The following is a 20,694-nucleotide window of genomic DNA, read 5'->3' on the forward strand; positions in this document are numbered from 1 at the left end:
CTCCAATCACAGCAGAGGAGGACTGCTGTGGTCCCGCCTCTTGTCCTAGTCGCCCAACATGAAATGATTGAGCGCCATGATTACGAAATATCCTTTGAGGGTGGAGCTACATTTCAGGCACAACAATGCAATGGGAGATAATGAAGATGTAATAAAGCTGAGGCTCTTATCAACAGGGAGGGTGAATACGCACGTCCGTAGGGAGAGAGCTATAGGTGTCCGGCTGCAGGCCTACAGTCGCACACTGGGGTCAGAACCATCTTATCTAGAACGCATGAGAGGAACCATCTTAATATAAGACGTAGACCACATCAGAGGAACCAGAAGAGGAGCGCTGGCTGGCATCCCATGATTCTTTCACCTTTACAGCCAAAGAGAGAGAGAGAACAAACTATATATGATAGGGAGGGGGGGGGGCTGTTGGGGAGATGATGTTACATCCAGGAGAGAGGTGCTTGTGGAGGCTAGAAAGTGGGTCAGAGGTAAAGAGTTGATCACCACCAGGTGGAGGTCACAGCGGTTTGTTTGCCAGACGACGCTGTACCGCCTGACGTTGGCAGTGTCACAGATCAATAAGGCTCTCCTGAAAGAACAGAGCTCCCACAGCATGTGTGTGTGTGTGTGTGTGTGTGTGTGTGTGTGTGCAAGAGATATTATTAAAGGGGGGGGAGTTAAAGAAGGTCAGAGTTCAAAAGAACGAAAGCAAAGGGATGTGGAAAGCAGCGGCCGTGGGCAAACAGGCGGCCTGCCCCCAGAGACGGAGAACACGCATGTGAGTTATGATCGGTGGCTCCGTCCGGATCTTTGCACCCTCTCTCCTAAAAACCTTGAGATGAGTGGACTCTGCACATCACATTCAGGAAACACACATGTTCACACGTGGGCGCGCTCACGTCTACATGCACACTGACATAACTAAAGCTCATTTGCAACTTCATAGTCAACTCAATATGCCACCAAGAAGGTCTTGCACCCTGCATTGCACAGTGCTAATGAATTCTGTAAGAACTGCTTTTACATCAGAGAGAAAGAGAGAGCGGGAGAGAGAGAGACAGAGCGGTAGAGAGAGAGAGACAGACAAACAGACAGACAGAGAGAGAGAGAGAGAGAGAGAGAGAGAGAGAGAGAGAGAGAGAGAGAGAGAGAGAGAGAGAGAGAGAGAGAGAGAGAGAGAGAGAGAGAGACACAGAGAGAGACAGAGACAGAGAGAGAAAGAGAAAGAGACAGACAGAGAGAGACTAGTGCGTAAGGTGCTTTGTAGGTGGGATTAATGGTTTGCGGGGCAGAGGAAGTGATGGTAACCGTGGGTGATATCAAGAGACATCAGCAGGATAAACACATTCTCTCTCTCTCTCCTTCTGTCCGTGTGTGTTCTCACTCTATCTGCTGCCGATGATAAGCTTAATGAGAGAGATTTTAATCAGGACATAATTAATAATCCATAAATATTATAAATAAGAGAATCATGACCATCATTACCAGAGATTCTGAGCATTTACACCAGTTAGGCATTCATGGACCTGCGTGACCAGACCAGAGATTTGTGGTGCGTTTGGGGTTATTAATTGACAGGCTTAGAAAAGTATTATTTAAGTATCAATCTATCAACGTATGCATGTATTTCTGTGTGTGTGAGTTTGTGTGTGTATGTCAGACAATAGATCAAATATGTAATATAACTTGTATCTGTATTGTCTTGTTATAATATACTTAAGGATAGACGAGAATCAACGTGGTTTATTACTATGTAATTCCTACAGATTCCTTTACTCACAGAGGCAGCTCTGCAAGGAGGGGGGTGTGTGCGTGTGTGTGTGTGTGTGTGTGTGTGTGTGTGTGGGGGGGGGGGGGTGGAGGTATACGCATGCGCGTGATGTGAGCACAACATGGTGTGTCCGCCTGTCTGGTACCCTGCGCTGTGCACGCTGCTGCCATCGTCAGAGAGAGGAAGACACACACACAGACCGACCTAATCCACAAAACCTGGAGACAGCTGCTGATCACCGGTGAGTTCTAGTGGTTATTCGATGGCTGTAATTCATTGAGGACCGATAACGTGTGCTGGACAGCTGACGTTATGGTTAAACGGACTGAGTGAGCAGCGGGGTGAGGTGTTGGGCCGTCCTTCGGTCCATCAGCCATCCACGCTGGCGTTAGTGGTCGTGGTCTGTCTGTCGACTGTCACATTCCACCAAGGATCAGGGTTGCTGGGTTCGCTTTACGTTGACTTGTGCATATAATTAGAAAAAGCCCGAGCGAGCTATGGTCTATTGTTACAATCAGCGCCATTGATTTGACGTTTGATGGTTTTCATGACTTTCAAAACGCGGACCGAGTTTAACGTGCTGCTCGTCCACGTGACGCTTGAACTCACGTAAGTAACGGAGACCAGCCTTCAAGAGGTGTGACGCAATACTTCTAAATATATATATATATATATATATATATATATATATATATATATAATATATTTATTTATTAGAGATACTATATATATATACATTTATATGTATATACATTATTGTATATTTATTAGTGATATATATAAAACATTTTTTTAATTATATATGAATGTATTGCTGGGTCCTGGAACTTCCAGAAGCACTTTGAGTCTCTTGTACTGATGTCTGATCAGGCAGTAAGCTTTGCTCATTGAGCTTGTATGCAAAAGGAAATTAAGAAGAGTCAGAATACATAATGTCACTTATGCATGAGTCATGGTGCTGAATGTCTTTTAATTCTCTCTCTGAAATTATTGAATAGCGAGATGTGATATGTAAAAAGTTTTAAAGGTTTCATTTCACATCATTGAATAGTGAGAATGGCAATGAGTTACAAAGGGCTGCTGCATCCTCTTTCTGATGGGATTGCTGCCTGGCAGTCAGAGAAAAGCAACAGGATATTATTAAGAAACTATTAAGAGCAGTTGATTTTAAATGAAATGGTTTTGGCTTAGATCAGGAGGTACAGCGGGTTGACTGGTGACCAATAGGTTGCTAGTTCGATCTCAGGCTCCTCCTAGAGTGTCGAGGTGTCACTTAGCAACGCACCTCACCATGACTGCTCCTGACGAGCATCTCACCCTGCGTGGTTGACACGCCGCTGGTGATGGAATGTGTGTATCAACTGTCTGTTTGGATAGAAGCGCCATAAATGTAAATGTTAGAGCACGACAGATAAAGTATTTTTAAGGCCGATACGATACAAATATTTGGTGATTTAAATATCCAATATTCCGATATATCGGCTGATATAAAAAGAAATTCCAGAAACGCGTTACAAAACATAAACGTAAGATATGAGGGCGCCCTGGGACCCAGTCTTGGAGGTCTACCTGAATCCTAGACCTAGGAGACCCGTTGTAGGAGCTCTCTGTTGGTCCAGAGGGCCCTGGGACCTGGTCTAGGAGACCCGGTCTAGGGGCTCTCTCTGCTGGAGGACCCAGGACTATGCCTTCCTTCAAACAGATCGTACTTTTGTGTCCAGTAGAGTTTTTAAAGTTGCAATGTGTAACCTTTCAACTCGCTCCTATCCAATCCCTCTATCAATAAAGTCCCATTCTATATATTCTACCAATAAGGAGCGCTGGCCGGCCTGTGGCCCTCGTCTTGTTTCGGTGCTATGAGTGCTCTAATCCCGGCCCTCACCCAGCCAGCCCGCCTACGGTGCAGAGCACCGTTACACTCTATAGACACAACACTTAGTTTCATTTACATCTCGTTAGAAGTATTTAATCATCATTTGTTTAACCGGTTTATTTTTCAATAAATGACAGAAAAGCCCCCTGCACTTTGAACTTGGATTTAGTCGTCTCAATAGCCCATGTAAATGACATGCAAGCTCTGTTGACAATTTGTCTTTGTCATATAATTGGCCACATTACCTGCTTGAGTGAGGGATTCATTAGGGATTTCAAATAAACCGGATCTAGGCCTTGATGCTTTAGAAAAACAAAGACTTGTAAATGTAGACCTGAATAGCCTCTTTCATAACTCCTTCAGGAGTTGTCCTGCTTTTCAGCAAGCTATGTCCCATTGTGGGGGTGACAATGAAAAGGCTGCCAGTGCACTTGATCACAGACGAGAGGAGCCTTCAGAGCGCTCTTTAGACCGCACCTCAGCGGGAGGCCGTTGGTCGGACTGTTTGCTGACCTATGACCTCTACTAGCTCGTAACTTAACGCAGGTCCCTTTGTGGCTCGCTGCATGCAGTGACTGCAGTGGCCATGAGATCACCGTCTGCCTTGCTTTTTGGCCACTGTATGTACACCATGACAGTGCAGCCTCCCTGTCCGGGAGGCCAGGCCGGGGTACAACAGTCTATTCTCTGGACAACCATGGAGAGGAGGGGCCTTTGGCCTGCATGTTGTGTCTGTTACACTGATAACCTTTGCAATCATGTCCACAATTATGGTGATATTTCCTAGGTATAATCTAGAATTTTTATCAGATTTGTAATGTAGGAGGGGTGATATTAAGTAACGGATGGCTGCAGTGCGACCGAATGGACTGCGAATTGATAAGAAGATTTAGGCCAATTCATTAGGGCATCATACTTGTGGTTGAAATAGTGAATAACACTTAGATATTTAGAAACAGGGAAAATGCAACTTTGCAATGCCGCCGATTTAGGAATATCGCAACCATCAGGGATGTTACAAGTACCTTTAATCATCTTAATTATTTAATATATAAAAATAAATAAATCACTTTAACCATCATTATTATGTATCATTGTATTTTGTCTCATGTATTAATAGTAATCCATCCCTTTTAATCATTATTTATTTCAAATAATAATAGAAATAATGGTAAAAAATTATATAATAACTCTTACTTGCAAATTAGTTATTTCAGAAGAGTGTATCAAACCGGGTGCCCTTCGTATATGACTCAGTACCCATGAAGTTGCTCTCAGGTTCAAAAAGGTTGGCATCCCCTTGACTGTAAAATGCTCAAATCAAATGTATTTATTAAGGCAAGGCAAGGCAACTTTATTTATGTAGCACTTTTCATACACAAGGCAGACTCAAAGTGCTTCACATATAAACATTGTCATACAATAAAATAAAATAATAGATAAGTAAAAGAAAAACATATGCAAAGAAAGGGGTAAAATAGAAAGTTAAAAAGGCGTTTTAGTAAAATAGAAAATAAAGGCAAAGTTAAAAAAGCTTTTTAGAAAGTGCTATGTATTTAAGATTTAGCAGAAAGCTATAGCAAACATAAAAGTCTTCAGTCTTGTTTTAAAGGTGCTCAGAGTTGGGGCAAGTCTTAAATCCTCTGGGAGTTTATTCCAGCTATTTTTGCATAGTAACTAAATCCTGCTTTCCCATGTTTTGTGTTTACTCTGGGGATAATTAACAGATTGGTCTCAGAGGATCTTAGTGGTCTAGAAGGCTGATGTAGTGGAAGCATATCAGTTAAATATTTTGTCAAAAATTAAGCAGATTTAATAACAAGGTAAGTGGTTTTGCGGAGATCTTATTTTTTATTTATGTATTTGTCATGCTTCAGATTTCTTGACACCTATCAATTTGAGAGAGGAAGGGAGAAATCTCAAAACAAGGTTGATATCATTTGTTTATCATTGTATATTATGGTTAGGATTAATATTTGGCTACTAAATGTAGGTATCTAAGTTTTTCTCACATATCGTGATATAACATCGATATCGTCTAGGCAGTGGAAAATCGTGATATGATTTTTAGTTCATATCGCCCACTAGGCTTAGGCGATATCACAGTACTTATTAGTAGAAAAACATAATGTATTATATTAAATACTGTCAGCAATACTAACGCACGTTTCTACTTCACGTTTTTCCTACATAACCCTTTATTTTTAGCGTTTTAGCAAAGTTTTAAACCAGGATATATAATTAAATAGTTCAGAAAAGTCTTGGATGTTGCATCGTTGTTGAGATTGGAGTAGGTTCATTAGCCAACGCTGAGGGGCGGGCCCGGTGGGCGGAGCGTAACGCTGAGGGGGGGGGCCCGGTGGGCGGAGTGTAACGCTGAGGGGCGGGCCCGGTGGGCGGAGTGTAACGCTGAGGGGCGGGCCCGGTGGGCGGAGTGTAACGCTGAGGGGCGGGCCCGGTGGGCGGAGTGTAACGCTGAGGGGCGGGTCCGGTGGGCGGAGTGTAACGCTGTGACCTCCCGCCTTGAACGCCCCGACATCAAAACTCAAAAGTGTCATTTATAGCAGCATACTGCTGCTTTGATGCTGTATTAAAACAACACACATCTCAAGTTTGAATGTATATCATTTTTAACTCAGAAAGATAAAGGATACTCAGAATAACAGCGATGTGATACAAGGAACTAAAGTTCTGATCGCTGGTAGGAGTCCCATTTCTAGTGGTGTATACCTGCCCACAAATAATCCTGCCCTAACAATAGCCTAACTGAAACGCCATTAACCTGGATACGTCTCACGTTACAAAATGTCCACAAAGGTCGGATTAGAATCTCTTTTAGAAGTGTTTCCCGCTTTCTACAACAGAAAAAAGCAACAAACCGCGTGGCTAGTGGCGCTCCGTTGTGGGTGTAATGCACGTAGACTGTATAAAATAACGGCTAAACGTAGTATCCATAAGTGAACAATGGTGGAAACTATCGCTGATTTTTAGAAAAAATAAATACACAAGTAGCTCCTGGTTGAGACTTGGACTGAATCTATGGAAGGGCGCCTATGTCCCATCTCTTCATTATTCTGTATGCTATTTAACTGAGCAAGACATGTTGAAGTTAGCAAATTGCATATTAGATCAGCATTGTAGGCTACACAATTTCATGCATGATACAATGACATCTATAACCCGCAGCAGAGCTAGTTTTTTATTTTATATTTATAATTGTCCTTCACAAATCCCACCTTATTCCAGGTCACCCTTGAGATGGACAGAGATACAGCTTTAATATAAGTGTTCCTCAATTGTTCTTTATTTTTGTTAACTAGAAGGCCTTAATGCTTAAAGGGGCACTACCTTGTGACAAACACTGTGGTACAAATCAGCTTGAGCTGCATTGTTGTGTTGAAGGGTTTATTTGTTTGCGTGGACATTTGTTTAAGTGAATGCGACCAACCATTTCTTTCCACTGATTTCCTCTGCATTTTGAGAATCCTACAACCTTCATATTAGTTAATTTCCGAATAGGGACGCAGGCTTAACAGATATCAACATCCGTCTTCCACTTGTTGGGCTTCTTCATTGATATAAACCAGATCACACACACTACTACCAACATTATGACAGAGGGTCCACTGTGGTCCACCTGTTGGCAGAGGAATCACTGAAACCCATTCAGGAACATGCATAAAAATAAAGGGTTAAAAGGGTTCATTTTCTAATAGTGTTGTGGTTTATCCAAGTAGACGCACTAAGGGGAAACGGCAGCAGTGTCTACCACTGTAGTCATCACATTCCTTCTGTGTACGAAAACAAGCCAGGGTCAGGTCCCATTGGGCTGAACTGCTGCCGACTCAGCCTGGCTCGGGCTCAGCTCACATAGCGTTGTTAGCTAGCCGCTAGTGTAAACTAGCCCTGAGGTTTGTGGGCGTTGCAGGCCCGGCGTGCAACTGGAGAGAAGAGAGGAGAGTTGTTCGTGAGCATGTGACAATATGCATGGCTTTACTACTGAGGCGAGAGGAGAGTTGCTCCTGAGCATGGGAGAGTATGCATGGCTGTGCTATTGAGGCCACTAGTGAAGCAGCTTTTTGGTGAGTTGACTTCAGCATCAACAAGAGTTGAACAGTCAATCAACTCCTCCCTCCCAGCCTGCTCTCTGGCAAATGTAGTTTAAGACCCCCCCTCCAGAGCCCTGTCCCTGCTCCCATCTCGCCCAGGTATCGCTCCCCCCCCCCCTGCCAATTGTTCAACCTAGAGAGGATGTAGGCGGTTTCTGATTGTTTATTTTGAAAAAGTTGAGGTAACTTATTGCCCCGCCCTTGTTTTGATCAACTTTTGTTTTGTGATGAATTAAAGAAAATATTAATGGGAGAGCAGGCAGGATTAACACGCAGAATGAGAGGATTGAAATGGTTGATGGGGGGTGCTTGATCATACTTCTACAATTTCTTGCGGGCGAGTTTAGACTTTCTGGCTGAATTAAGCAGACGTCACCTATTTAAAGCCCTATCTGAGAAGAAGCAGGGGTTTGAATCCCATACCAAATAATGCAGGGCCAGAGAATATCAATACAGATGCAGATACCTTTATTAACAAAAGCGTTTTATGTTTTTTCATGTTGGAGAGATGTGTCTTGATTAATGAGGTGAATGCATCCGCAAAAGGTTAAAACTATTTCCTGACCACTTAATTATCACTGTAAGGTGAGTGGTCGAATACCATTTCTACCTGCCACCAGTGAGGCCTGGGTTTGTTTCCCACCTCTACACAGTGAAATTAACACCAAATTACTATATGGGGCCACTGATTGAGAAACGTTTTGATTATTGTAAAATAAACATCTCTGCATTATTTGCATACAATATGAGATATTTCATGTTAAATACATATGTGCTGATTTAAGGTTATCTCTTATTTTCTTCTGTTGGATGAATACTTGAACACAGTCCCATACTGCTCCCTGAAAGAATGTTTTGATAACACTGACCCTCGAAAAATCAGGTCCAGTTTAAAAAAAGTTTGCAACATTTATGGCTATGCCTGAATCCACCTGGATATTCCTTCCCTCTCTGAAAGGCATCTGTCTCTGTGTCGGAGGCATTTCCCTCCTCGTTTGAGTGCACATGACACGACAACAGCAGAGGAGCAAGCAATGCATGCACTAAGATGTGTTAACAACAATGGCAAGTGGTTGGCGCAGACGGTCCTACACTTTATGAAATCGGTACGGCGTAGAAGAGACACTGACCCTGCTATCCATCCTGTTTGTGATAGAATCGATCTTTAAAAAACCATACCTAGTATCTGGAGTATTGCTACTGGGATCAATCCGCCCCACATCCATGTTTTTGAGATCTTGGGTTTTGAGGTTGTTTACCTGTTCTATAACTAATCTAGGCTATCACTTTTTCACAGAAAGTTTCTATCTTAAATGGCAGCGTCCATTCCCCATCTGCAGTGCAAGTTAACATTAGCTGGGAGTGCTGACTGCTATTGAGATGAATTATCACTACAGATAGCCATAATTATAGGTCTATGAATGTAGATCACTATGGATGCAAAACAAATGCTGTAGAGGAACGTAAAGGTATATAATGTAAAAACAACTGGACTATGTTATCTGTTGTGTACTTAAATTAAACCAATTGTTTCCAACAAGGTTCAAACCTCAGAGACATGGTAAGGGTGTGTTATCTGCGATGACATGTTAATGGTGTCACATGCCCTTAACCTCTCAACCTTCAGGAAAACCAGTCCGAAGAGTAGTCCAGTAGCAACCTCATTTACTCATTTGATATTGCAATACCCACCTAAGTTACTACCATGTACTATTTGTGTTTCACGGCAGCCACTAAGCTAATATATTAACCAGACAGGTAATTTAAAATGTATATTTTGATATCCATCTGAGAGAAGGAGGTCATCTGGTCTCAAGATGGTGTTTCCCATGTTCACTATCTCTTTACGACCGTATTTTGAGAATACTGAGCGGCTCATAGGGCGATTTTGCAAACACGGAAACAAGGACTTCAAAGAAAGAAATCTAGGCTATTTTCAGTGATCTGCGTAAAGTGATAAAACATGAAGTTCCTGAAGGTTATAAAGGCCCAGGCTCATTCACATCAGAGCGAGTAGAAGATAACCTCGTAAAAAAACAACAACCTGGCAGTGCTTCATAAGTGACTGAACAACAAAGAAACCGTCTTCCAGTCCTTGAACCATGATTCAAAGCGTCTGCTTAAAAATGAATTGCTTGCAAAATAAAAGATTCCTTGTAAACCAGTCATAAAGCTTGAATCTGCATCATCTCTGATTCCTCATGGACGCTCCCTCAATATCAGCTGACCGGCAGCACGCCACGACCGAGAACTGGAATCAAACGGTTTCAGCCACTGCGTTACAACTCGATGCCAGCGTCGGACAAAGATGCGTATTTGTGGTATTTTGAAACATACAACCCCATTTACCGCTACTGCAGCTTATTTAAGAAGAATCTGGTGTTTGAATTGGGTGATTTCTGTCTAGATTGTAGAGCTGTGTGCACCACGTTGGTTTGCTCGCTATGTCCCTCCATCAGGCTGACAACAAACCCCTCCCGGTGAGCCCCTCTGGATCAATGCATGATCATTCAGAGAACATTTATAGGGCCGACTAGGGACCTTTTGAGGCGTATAACTGTATCACTGTATCAGCTGCCATCAAACCCAACAGGTGCATGATAGACCGTGGCATCAAACCTTTTGTCCAACTTGTTTCTTTAGTTTAGCTTTGTTTCAAATATGTCTACGTGGGTACATGAACACAGTGGTTGGTGCTGGAATTGGCTGTGACGTGGTGTAGGAACCAATGGTGTAAAGTGCAGAACAACTTGCCAGAAGCATTAGCCTCTCTCCGACAGGGCGATACAGAACTCCAGCGGGCGCGCTCTGCCGGGGTTTCTGTGGGGAGAGTAGCTCCGTTTTGCGTGGACTGGAGTTGTGTAGCTCAGCACAGTGTTTGGTAGCCTGTGGACGCTAGGGTATTATAAGATAATGAGAAAAAAATTATTAGAAATATTGTTCAGTAAATTTAATTATGTCATGGCTTATTTTTAGGAGTAATATTAATTATAACAGCTCTGAATGATCTATTGAGATTAGGAAACAAACAAGACGTAATTTAACATCAAAGTGAATTCATCATGGTGGATATCGATGTGTGTGTTCGTCACCGTGTAAACTCAACGACCAATCCAATGACCTCCCGGTCAGAATAGAAAACAAAATGAGCTATAAAAAGTTTTTTTCAACAGTCCATACACTACTTCACAACCCCATTACTAGTTAACGTGCTATCCTACACTAAACTTTGGTTATACTTTGATGATTCATTCTCAAATCAGCTATGTGTGTTAATTTGTGGGTGTAACGATGTAATACTTTGCTCCAAATACACATGACGAAATGAGGAAGTTCATGTGCCTGATAGAACATGCACGTTTCTGCCCGGCAACTCCCTCAGAGCGTTGCTTACATCACACATTCATCTGCTTTTGGTTGGTTCAGAAAAATAATACCCAAGTTGAGCAGGTTTTTAATAGTCAGTTACCTTTAGTCAAATGATATGTTCAATGCCAATCACAGCCCCAATCGGTGGTGCTGTGATTCAGCTTAAAGTCTGACTTGTACAACAGCATTATTCTCTGTTCCTCTCACACTCAAATGAGTCCAAACAGGAAGACAAGCCAAGCGCTGCAGCGCAGCCCTCAGAATGAGTGGTTCAGAATGAGGAAGACCGTTGTCTTGGCGGTTGGCTCATGCCATTGAATGCAACAATTATGATTGAGTAAGTTGTGGTGCAAACCTATTAAGGTAGAGGCTTCTTAACGCGGTAGGTTTTCATGTCCACTATTCATTTCCCCACGCTCAGTGGGTGCAGCCAGTGACCATTAGAGGCTGTGAACTCTGTACCTCTAGCAGAGTGCAGCGGGAAACAGTCCGACAGGGGTTTGTGGTCCTCCGATGTGAGATGAGAAGCCTTGGCCTTTACAGTGAGGGGGTTAGCATGGATGGGAACGGGATTCCTCTGCTGCTGATAATCCACAACTGTCTGATTGATAATACTACTATTCATCAGATGACAATTAACATGCTGGTTGCCATCTTTGCATTATAAGAAAGCATATCAACTTGTTCCTTGTTTATTCCCAGTATCAGAGCCCACTGTCCCAATGTGAGTCACATGCCTGAGCTGTTTCTGCGCGCTACCAGGCTTTTACAGGAGAGAGATTATTGACTAGAACACGGATGTTAAGGGCACAGTTTACAGCCTAAATGCTGGTACTAGTTGCTGATTAGCCAAAACAGGGATAGGCCGGGTTGGCTCCTGCCTTTGACTCCTCATAAGACACATAAAGTAACTGCCGTGATCCACTGACTGCAGATCCATTCAGTCCATAAACCTTTGATAGGCCTGGTAAACCTGCAAGCTGATCGGTTAATGTAAGGCAATATTGTAAAGCACTTTGAGTGGCCGCTGGTTAGAAAAGCGCTGTATATATGCAGTCAAGCGTAGGTAGGAGAGTCATTCTTTATTTGGAGTGAGGTCATAGGTCCCATGCCCTTCTGTTTATAGGATCCAACACGTTTTCAGGCTGTTACTCCTCTCCAGATCACTCTACATGTTACACAACTCATTTATACCAGCCGTGTGTGCACGTTCAAGTGGCTGATTGAATAGGAAGTGTGTGCAAGAAGCTGTGTGGTAGGGGTTGCATGTCCTACCGGGCCAAGCTGTTGGCCAAGGGCTTCTTTTCTCTTGCCCTGTTTGGGGCAGGACTGGCCCAATGGACCCAGAGCTCATGCCGGTGAGAGGTCAGATCTTAGGTGATTGGTCATCTGTTGCTGATCTTTTCCATTTCTTGAATCCAGATGTATTCTATTCTCCCTTTTTTGAAAGCTGAATCCAGTTGTATTCTTTTCTCCCTTTTTTGAAAGCTCGGGAGCTAGTGATTAACACGGGGCTCTCTGACCCCCTCCAGGTCTCTCTGGGGTCCAGCCTGTTCTGTGTGCCCGACCAGACACTCCTCCACCTCCGGCCTACGCCTTCTCCTCTCCCCCCTGTGAGCAGCCATGCCTCCCCCTCTGGGTCCTGCTGCGGGGTACGCCCCACCCGAGGGCGGCTGGGGCTGGGCGGTGGTGGCGGGGGCCTTCATCTCCATCGGCTTCTCCTACGCCTTCCCCAAGTCCATCACCGTCTTCTTCAAGGAGATCGAGCAGATCTTCGACGCCACCCCCAGCCAGGTGTCCTGGATCTCCTCCATCATGCTGGCCGTCATGTACGCCGGAGGTGAGCTCACTGCGTGTGCGTGCGTGTGTGTGTATGTGTGTGTGTGTGTGTTTGTGTGTTTGCGTGTGCGTTTGCGTGTTTGTATATCAGCAAAGTGCACCAAGAAGTATCAGAGTATCCCAAATGAGGAGGTTTGCTCTGTCTATGTTTGCTTATTCGATGCGTTCCATAAATTCTCCTTTCATACTTGCTCTCTAGGCCACCGTCTCTCTTATCTGGGCGTGTGCAGCTCTCTGGACAGCTGTTATGTGCGGACATAAATCAAGCTTGACATGTTTCTACTAACATTGGTCGATGTCCGATTCTTCTCTTTCCCTGCTGGCAAGGAGCCCTTTGGCAGGGTAGGGGCTGGGAAAGCTAGGTTTGAATAGTATTTAGTTCATGAGGATTAAACTATTCACATTGTCAACACGAAGCGAAAGAAATTCTTAGAACATCTTTTAAATATGACGCTTTAGATTTGATTTGCAAAATTAACCACCGGTTGGAGTCAGAATAGAGGAATATAAGAGGGGGTGTAGCTCTGAGCCGGCTGGCCCCTAAGGCCCTCCACGCTGGGGCCCCTCACCCCTCCATACTGGGGCCCCTCACCCCTCCATACTGGGGCCCCTCACCCCTCCATACTGAGGCCCCTCACCCCTCCATGCTGGGGCCCCTCACCCCTCCATACTGAGGCCCCTCACCCCTCCATACTGAGGCCCCTCACCCCTCCATGCTGAGGCCCCTCACCCCTCCATACTGGGGCCCCTCACCCCTCCATGCTGAGGCCCCTCACCCCTCCATGCTGGGGCCCCTCACCCCTCCATACTGGGGCCCCTCATACCTCCATGCTGGGGCCCCTCACCCCTCCATACTGAGGCCCCTCACCCCTCCATGCTGGGGCCCCTCACCCCTCCATACTGGGGCCCCTCCCCCCTCCATACTGGGGCCCCTCACCCCTCCATGCTGGGGCCCCTCACCCCTCCATACTGGGGCCCCCCCCCCTCCATACTGGCCCCCCCCCCCCCTCCATACTGGGGCCCCTCACTCCTCCATGCTGGGCCCCCTCCATGCTAGGGTTCCTCAGTACTAGGGATGGGGAACAGGGTGCCCCTTTTCCAGAGAGGCCGGGGAACAACATGCACTACGGATCTGAGTTTTAGTGCATCTCTGGCCTCATTTCGTGGTAATAGTAAGCAGGTCTTGTTATTGCTTTGGTATCCACAGCAAACATTTCCACTACGTCCTATGATTACTCATGCTAGCCCAGCACACATTTCTCTGGAACTACTTGACCATGCAGCAGTTTCCTTGGCCATTGGCCAAGCCACAGCCCCTTGTTCCTCGTGGCCAATGGAGACAAACACAGGTTCTGATGACTGAGGGACACAGGCTCAGCTATACTGTCTGACTCCAGAGCTCCTGGTCTGACTCCAGAGCTCCTGGTCTGACTCTAGAGGTCCTGGTCTGACTCCAGAGCTCCTGGTCTGACTCTAGAGGTCCTGGTCTGACTCCAGAGCTTCTGGTCTGATTCCAGAGATCCTGGTCTGACTCCAGAGCTCCTGGTCTTGACTCCAGAGCTCCAGGCCTTTGGGATATCAGGGGAGAGAAATGGAATGGGTTCACAACAGTTATCTTCTCCTGTCATTGTAGAATCTAGACTCTGTTCTACTGTCCTGTTCTACTGTCCTGGTCTAGCTTCCTGTTCTACTGTCCTGTTCCCCGGTCCCGTTCAACTATTCTGTTCTAGCGTTCTGTTCTAGTCTTCTGTTCTACTGTCCTGTTCTAATGTTCTGTTCTATTGTCCTGTTCTAGTGTCCTGTTCTACTGTCATGTTCTACTGTCCTGTTCTTCTGATCTGTTCATGCTGCGTCACAGCGTACCTGTCACCAAGTGGTGGTATTTGTGTTCCTGAACTATAGAGCCAGCGTCTGTTCTTGGCCTCTGTCCACGTGGGTTTTAGTGACGCTCAGAGCAGACTACCAACTAGGGTCCTATTGTGACAGAGAATGCCTGGAGGGGTTGTTGTGGCTGAACACGAAACCCCTTGAAGCTGTCATTGTGGTAAAAGGTTATATAAACTGACCTAAATAGACCGCACTCAAGCACTCATGTATTCTATTATAAATGTAATGCACGTACGTACGCTCACCCAGCAAGTCTTAAGGAATGAAAACAGTTTAGAGCCAGGGTCAGCATTATAAAGAATGACCACATGCAGGAAGGAGCTGTAGTGCCAGGAAAAGGTGACGGGTCAAGGGGAGTGGCCATGTTTGAATTGGGACTGAAAAACCAAGAGCTGTCCCTCAAACATACCGCCAGCAGCGCGCTGAAAGACTTTACACTGCTATTGTTGTACAAAAACTCAAATAAAACCAGTCCCAGATTGCCCTCGGTCAGCAGAACGTATCCCTATGGCAACAGTGCGAGGGTCTACCAGCAAGCGCCGGGTGCTTGCTGGTAGAAGAAGAGAGCGTCTGACCCCGGGTGGGTTCACTGGGCAAGAGGAGCTCCTTTCATACAAACCGGTACAAGCTAGCATCACAGTAGAATAAACCAGAGTAGTACGGCAGCAGCCTCACTAGAGGCTAGTAGAGCAGGGTCTACTGTGTTGGTTGAAGATAAGGAGGTTTGATGTAGAAATGGGGCACTTGGTACCTTGCAATGTTAATCACTTTCTATTACTGTGTTATATAAGACAATCTTTTTTATCCCCCGGACGAACAATTCCTTGTTGCACCAGCCCAGCAGCAGTGGAAAACACAGGCTAAGATATGATACAAAAATATAAAAATACTAAGTATGAATGAAAACAAAAATAGACGCTAGAATAGTAAATGCTAAAGTAAAGACAAACAGAAGAAACACGGCAAACAAAACAGATGGTATAAACAATATGAATTATAAATGATAAAGTGTAAAGTGTAAATTAAAAAGTTGCTGATCAAGTGTGTGTGTGTGTGTGTGTGTGTGTGTGTGTGTGTGTGTGTGTGTGTGTGTGTGTGTGTGTGTGTGTGTGTGTGTGTGTGCATATATATATATATATATATATATATATATATATATTATATAGTGGCACAGGTTTGCTGTTACTGGATATATACAAACCGTTTGAAGGCCTTCTCCAGTAACAGTAAACCGGTATTTCTGGGCTGTTTTTAATAGGCTAGTACCTGAGAGCCCCAGCAGCTCTGTGGGCTGGCTCCTGCTGTAAGGGAGCTCTCAGGAGGGAGTTGGTTTCAGACCTCCCCTTGTCTCTGTGCACCATGCCCCTCACTGAATATGGGGCCAATCTTTTTCTGGATTATTTGAAAGCATCACATTTATTTTTTATTATTTTGACATTGGTGCGTGAGGGATAGTGTGTGTGTGTGTGTGTGTGTGTGTGTGTGTGTGTGTGTGTGTGTGTGTGTGTGTGTGTGTGTGTCTGTGTGTGTGTGTGTGTGTGTGTGTGTGTGTGTGTGTGTATCAACGTGCACACAGACTTCCTTCCTCGTTTTAAATAAAAACCTTTCTGGTAACTAAGAATGTCCGCAACAAACGCCCCGATCCCTGGCAGTCTGTATCCACGGCCGCTGTATTCACGGTCTGCATCCAACACCAGCCCTGTCAGTGTGTCCACATGTGTTTCCTTTGTGGGCTCCACATACGCTCCCTTTATTCACTGGGACTGGTTCTCTCTGTGCAACTCCCCCCGGCCCAACACAATCACACAGGCCTTTGTCCTCCGGTCCTCTCTCTGAGCTGGGGGCAGTGTTGGCAAGGCGGCCAGCACACTGTGTCTGAAAGGAATTCAACCAGTGTGTGTGTGTGTGTGTGTGTGTGTGTGTGTGTGAGTGTTGGCCCTCATGAACACAGGCTGGCCCCGCTGCCCTGGTTCGGGGGCTTCAAGGGCAGACCACGGAGTCCCGGGATTCCTCTCCGGGCTCCTGGCTCCTGGCTCCTCTTGGGCACATGCCTGGAGCGCCAGCCAAGCGGGTATATTTTCCACTCGCCCGCCAGTGTTGCCTGATTTGGCTATATTTCCTGGCAACCCTGGCTGCGCGCTTCAGCCAAGGTTGCCAGATTGGGTGGGAGATCTAGCCAAATCTGGCAACCCTGGCTGCCTGCTTCAGCCAAGGTTGCCAGATTGGGTGGGAGATCTAGCCAAATCTGGCAACCCTGGCTGCCCGCTTCAGCTAGGGATGCCAGATTGGGAGTGAAATCGAGCCCAATCTGGCAACTATGTCACCCTCTCCCCTTTTGGGGACGCAAGGGCAGCAGAAGCCGTCTGTCTGTCCTGCTATCAGCCTATCAGGAGGCCCTGTATCCCCCACAGGCGATGCGTTGTCTGGCTGCTGAGCCGGGGTCACGGTGTACCTGGGTGGAGGCCTGGAAGTCTGGCACTTCTTCTGGCAAGGGCACAAGAAGCTCTTCCCCATGCACAGCCCACACATTCCCTCTTCCTCTTCCCTCCTCATCCTCCCGTATTCCTCCCCCTCCCCTCCTCCTCTCACTGGGAGGATCTGCATCTGTTCCTCCAGATGTCGTTTCCTTCACCTCCCTCTGTCTGCTCTGCTGTCCTGGAGCAGCTGGCCCACACACTGGACCCTCTGTCTGGACCCCCTGTCTGGAACCAGGGCGCCCCCTGGGTTACATAGCTGGAGTTTCTACTCATTTTGTTGTCTGAATTGGTTAGAACATATTTATTAACTATCAGTGTTTCCCACACATTCACGAGACTATGGCGCCCCGCCATAGTCTAATTTCGGCCGCCATAGTCTCTGCGTGCACATGAATTATTATTATTATAATTTTTTTTATTTATTTTTACTTTTTGCTCAGACGAAGTTCGTGTCGCTCTAATTGGGATTGGATTACCCCCCCCCCCCCCGTCAACAATCGCTCCATACCCCCCCACCCCCCCCCCCCCGTCAACAATCACTCCATAACCCCCCCCCCCCCCATAGTCTCCAAAAATTTTGTGGGAAACACTGGACTATTCATATTGTGGTTAGTAGGATGTTGAATTGTTATAATATATAAACTCTACAGCATTATTAATATCACCCCCCCCCCTCCCTCTCCAGGTCCAATCAGCAGTATCCTGGTGAATAAGTTTGGCAGCCGACCAATCATCATGCTGGGCGGGTGTCTGGCGGGGGCGGGGCTGATCTCCGCCTCCTTCTGCAACACAGTGGGCCAGCTCTACTTCTTCATCGGCGTGATCGGAGGTCTGGACCGCAGCCTTAGTGACGGCCTCTCATGGTCAAACACAACGCTACATTATAGGTCTTCATGTGTTGCATTGTTTTACGGTAGTCTACAGTCTAGAAGGCTCTGGTGTCTAAGCCCATATCTCCCTCTACGTCCTTGAGCAAGGGTAGAGGTCTCTCTCTCTCTCTCTCTCTCTCTCTCTCTCTCTCTCTCTCTCTCTCTCTCTATTCTATTTATTCTTATATCTCCGCTCTTTCTTATGGATGGAATTTTTAATTAGGTGCATCATTGCTCACTTTCTATCAAACTTTTATTGACTGACTTGTTGAATTCTACTCTTTGTCCATTTCGTTCTTTGTCACCTGTAATAATAATAAATGAAATTTATATAGCGCTTAATATGGTACTCTAAGACTGTACTGTGCCGTCTGTTGCTAATGGACAGCTGTATTTCCCCTCCCTCGTCCCCCCCTGCCCTGCGCTGCGTCCACAGGCTTGGGCCTGGCCTTCAACCTGAACCCGGCCCTCACTATGATCGGGAAGTACTTCTTCAAGCGGCGGCCCATCGCCAACGGCATCGCCATGGCGGGCAGCCCGGTCTTCCTGTCCACCCTGGCCCCCCTCAACTCCTGGCTCTTCGACCAGTTCGGCTGGAGGGGCAGCTTCCTGATCCTCGGGGGGCTCCTGTTCAACTGCTGCGTGGCGGGCTCCCTGATGCGGCCCCTGGGACCCCCCCTGCCGCCCCCGCCCAGCCCAGAGCCGCTGCCGGGCAAGGAGGGGCAGGCGGCGCCGAAGAAGACGGTGCTGCAGACGGTCAACTCCTTCATCGACCTCACCCTGTTCCAGCACCGCGGCTTCCTGCTCTACCTCATGGGCAACGTGGTGATGTTCTTCGGCCTGTTCGCGCCCCTCGTCTTCCTCTCCAACTTCGCCAAGAGCAAGGACATCAGCAAGGAGCGCGCGGCCTTCCTGCTGTCGGTGCTGGCCTTCGTGGACATGTTCGCGAGGCCCTCCATGGGGCTGCTGGCCAACACGCGCTGGGTGCGGCCCAGGATCCAGTACTTCTTTGCGGCGGCGGTGCTCCTCAACGGGATTTGCCACCTGCTGGCGCCGCTGTCCGTCGACTACACCGGCTTCGTGGTGTACGCCATCTTCTTCGGCTTTGCGTTCGGCTGGCTGAGCTCGGTGCTGTTCGAGACCCTGATGGACCTGGTGGGCGCCCAGCGCTTCTCCTCCGCCGTGGGCCTGGTCACCATCGTTGAGTGTGGCCCCGTGCTGCTCGGACCACCGCTCACAGGTGAGGGACCCTGGCTCCAGCTCAGTGGCTAGCTCCAGCTCAGCGGCTAGCTCCAGCTCGGCGGCTAGCTCCAGCTCAGCGGCTAGCTCCAGCTCAGCGGCTAGCTCCAGCTCAGCGGCTAGCTTTAGCTCAGCGGCTAGCTTAAGCTTAGCGGCTAGCTCAGATCTGTGCATGTTGTACATTCATATTTCCACCATTTTAATGCATGAGGTTGAGACTGGATTCACATGTTGGGTCCAGTGGGATTATGGAATGATTCATTCACTTCAACAATGTTCTATATATGGTTGGGATTATCACCTCAATCCAAAACCACTGGTTTTTCCAATGCTATCTAAAGTTTAGAATAGTTGTTAATCAGGATGGGTGGTTGTGATGGCTTTTAAAGGCTGATGTTTGGCTCCCCCTACAGGCAGCTTCTACAACTACTACCAGTCCTACGACTACACCTACATCACGTCGGGGGCCATCCTGGTGGTGGCCAGCGTGTTCCTCTTCCTGGGCATGGGCCTCAACTACCACCTGCTGGCCAAGGAGAAGAGGCAGGAGGAGAGGGAGGCCCGCGACCAGCCCCCGGAGGAGCGCACCGCCATGCTGGCCCCGCCCGCGGGCCCCCAGGAGGACCCCCAGGAGGACCCCCAGGAGAGCGACGCACCTCCGGCCGTCTCTCTGGACGAAGTGGCCAGGGTGGACGAGGACACTGTGCTATGAGCACACACACACACACACACACACACACACACACACACACACACACACACACACACACACACACACACACACACACACACACACTCACACACACACTCACACTCACACTCACACTCACACTCACGTACACACACTCATCACTCACTCACTCAGGCCAGCACACGCACACAACACACTCACTCACTCACTCACTCACTCAGGCGACCACACACAAACACAAATGTAATCACTCACTCAGGCCAGCGCACACACAGACAAAGACACACGCACACAAACATGCACCGTCGATCAGGTTAGATGTTTGGTGAGATCGTGCGCGATCTCGAGGTGTTGACCCTTCTCTAAACCCTTTCTAGCAATACACACACAACCCCACCGACACACACACTCACGAGGAAGTTCTCTCTAGCAGGAACATCTGTGTTAATGTGCTGATAGCTGAGCTGTGAACCTAGACTCAGTCCATCAGTCTGTCCCGGAGCAGAAGACCTGACAGCTCAAGGGATCCAACAGGCTCCTCAGACTCTGGAGCGGCTGTTATTGTCTGAGGTCTCA

General features: G+C 47.0%; 1 protein-coding gene across 2 annotated transcripts; it reads left to right on the top strand.

The window, feature by feature from the left end:
- The first annotated feature begins 1,851 nt into the window (after window positions 1-1,851).
- On the top strand, window positions 1,852-20,235 carry LOC115541029 (monocarboxylate transporter 1). Of its 2 annotated transcripts, XM_030352742.1 has the most exons (5): window positions 1,852-2,006; window positions 12,649-12,956; window positions 18,005-18,148; window positions 18,625-19,428; window positions 19,841-20,235. In XM_030352742.1, the coding sequence occupies exons 2-5, from the start codon at window positions 12,740-12,742 to the stop codon at window positions 20,137-20,139; spliced, it is 1,464 nt and encodes a 487-aa protein (XP_030208602.1). In that variant the 5' UTR covers window positions 1,852-2,006; window positions 12,649-12,739; the 3' UTR covers window positions 20,140-20,235. The 2 variants fall into 2 exon arrangements, with proteins under 2 accessions (XP_030208602.1, XP_030208609.1); XM_030352749.1 differs by lacking the exons at window positions 1,852-2,006; window positions 12,649-12,956 and adding an exon at window positions 16,324-16,913.
- Window positions 20,236-20,694: the final 459 nt, after the last annotated feature.

Source organism: Gadus morhua, chromosome 1, assembly GCF_902167405.1.
Source record: "Gadus morhua chromosome 1, gadMor3.0, whole genome shotgun sequence".
In the NCBI taxonomy this organism is placed as follows: domain Eukaryota; kingdom Metazoa; phylum Chordata; class Actinopteri; order Gadiformes; family Gadidae; genus Gadus; species Gadus morhua.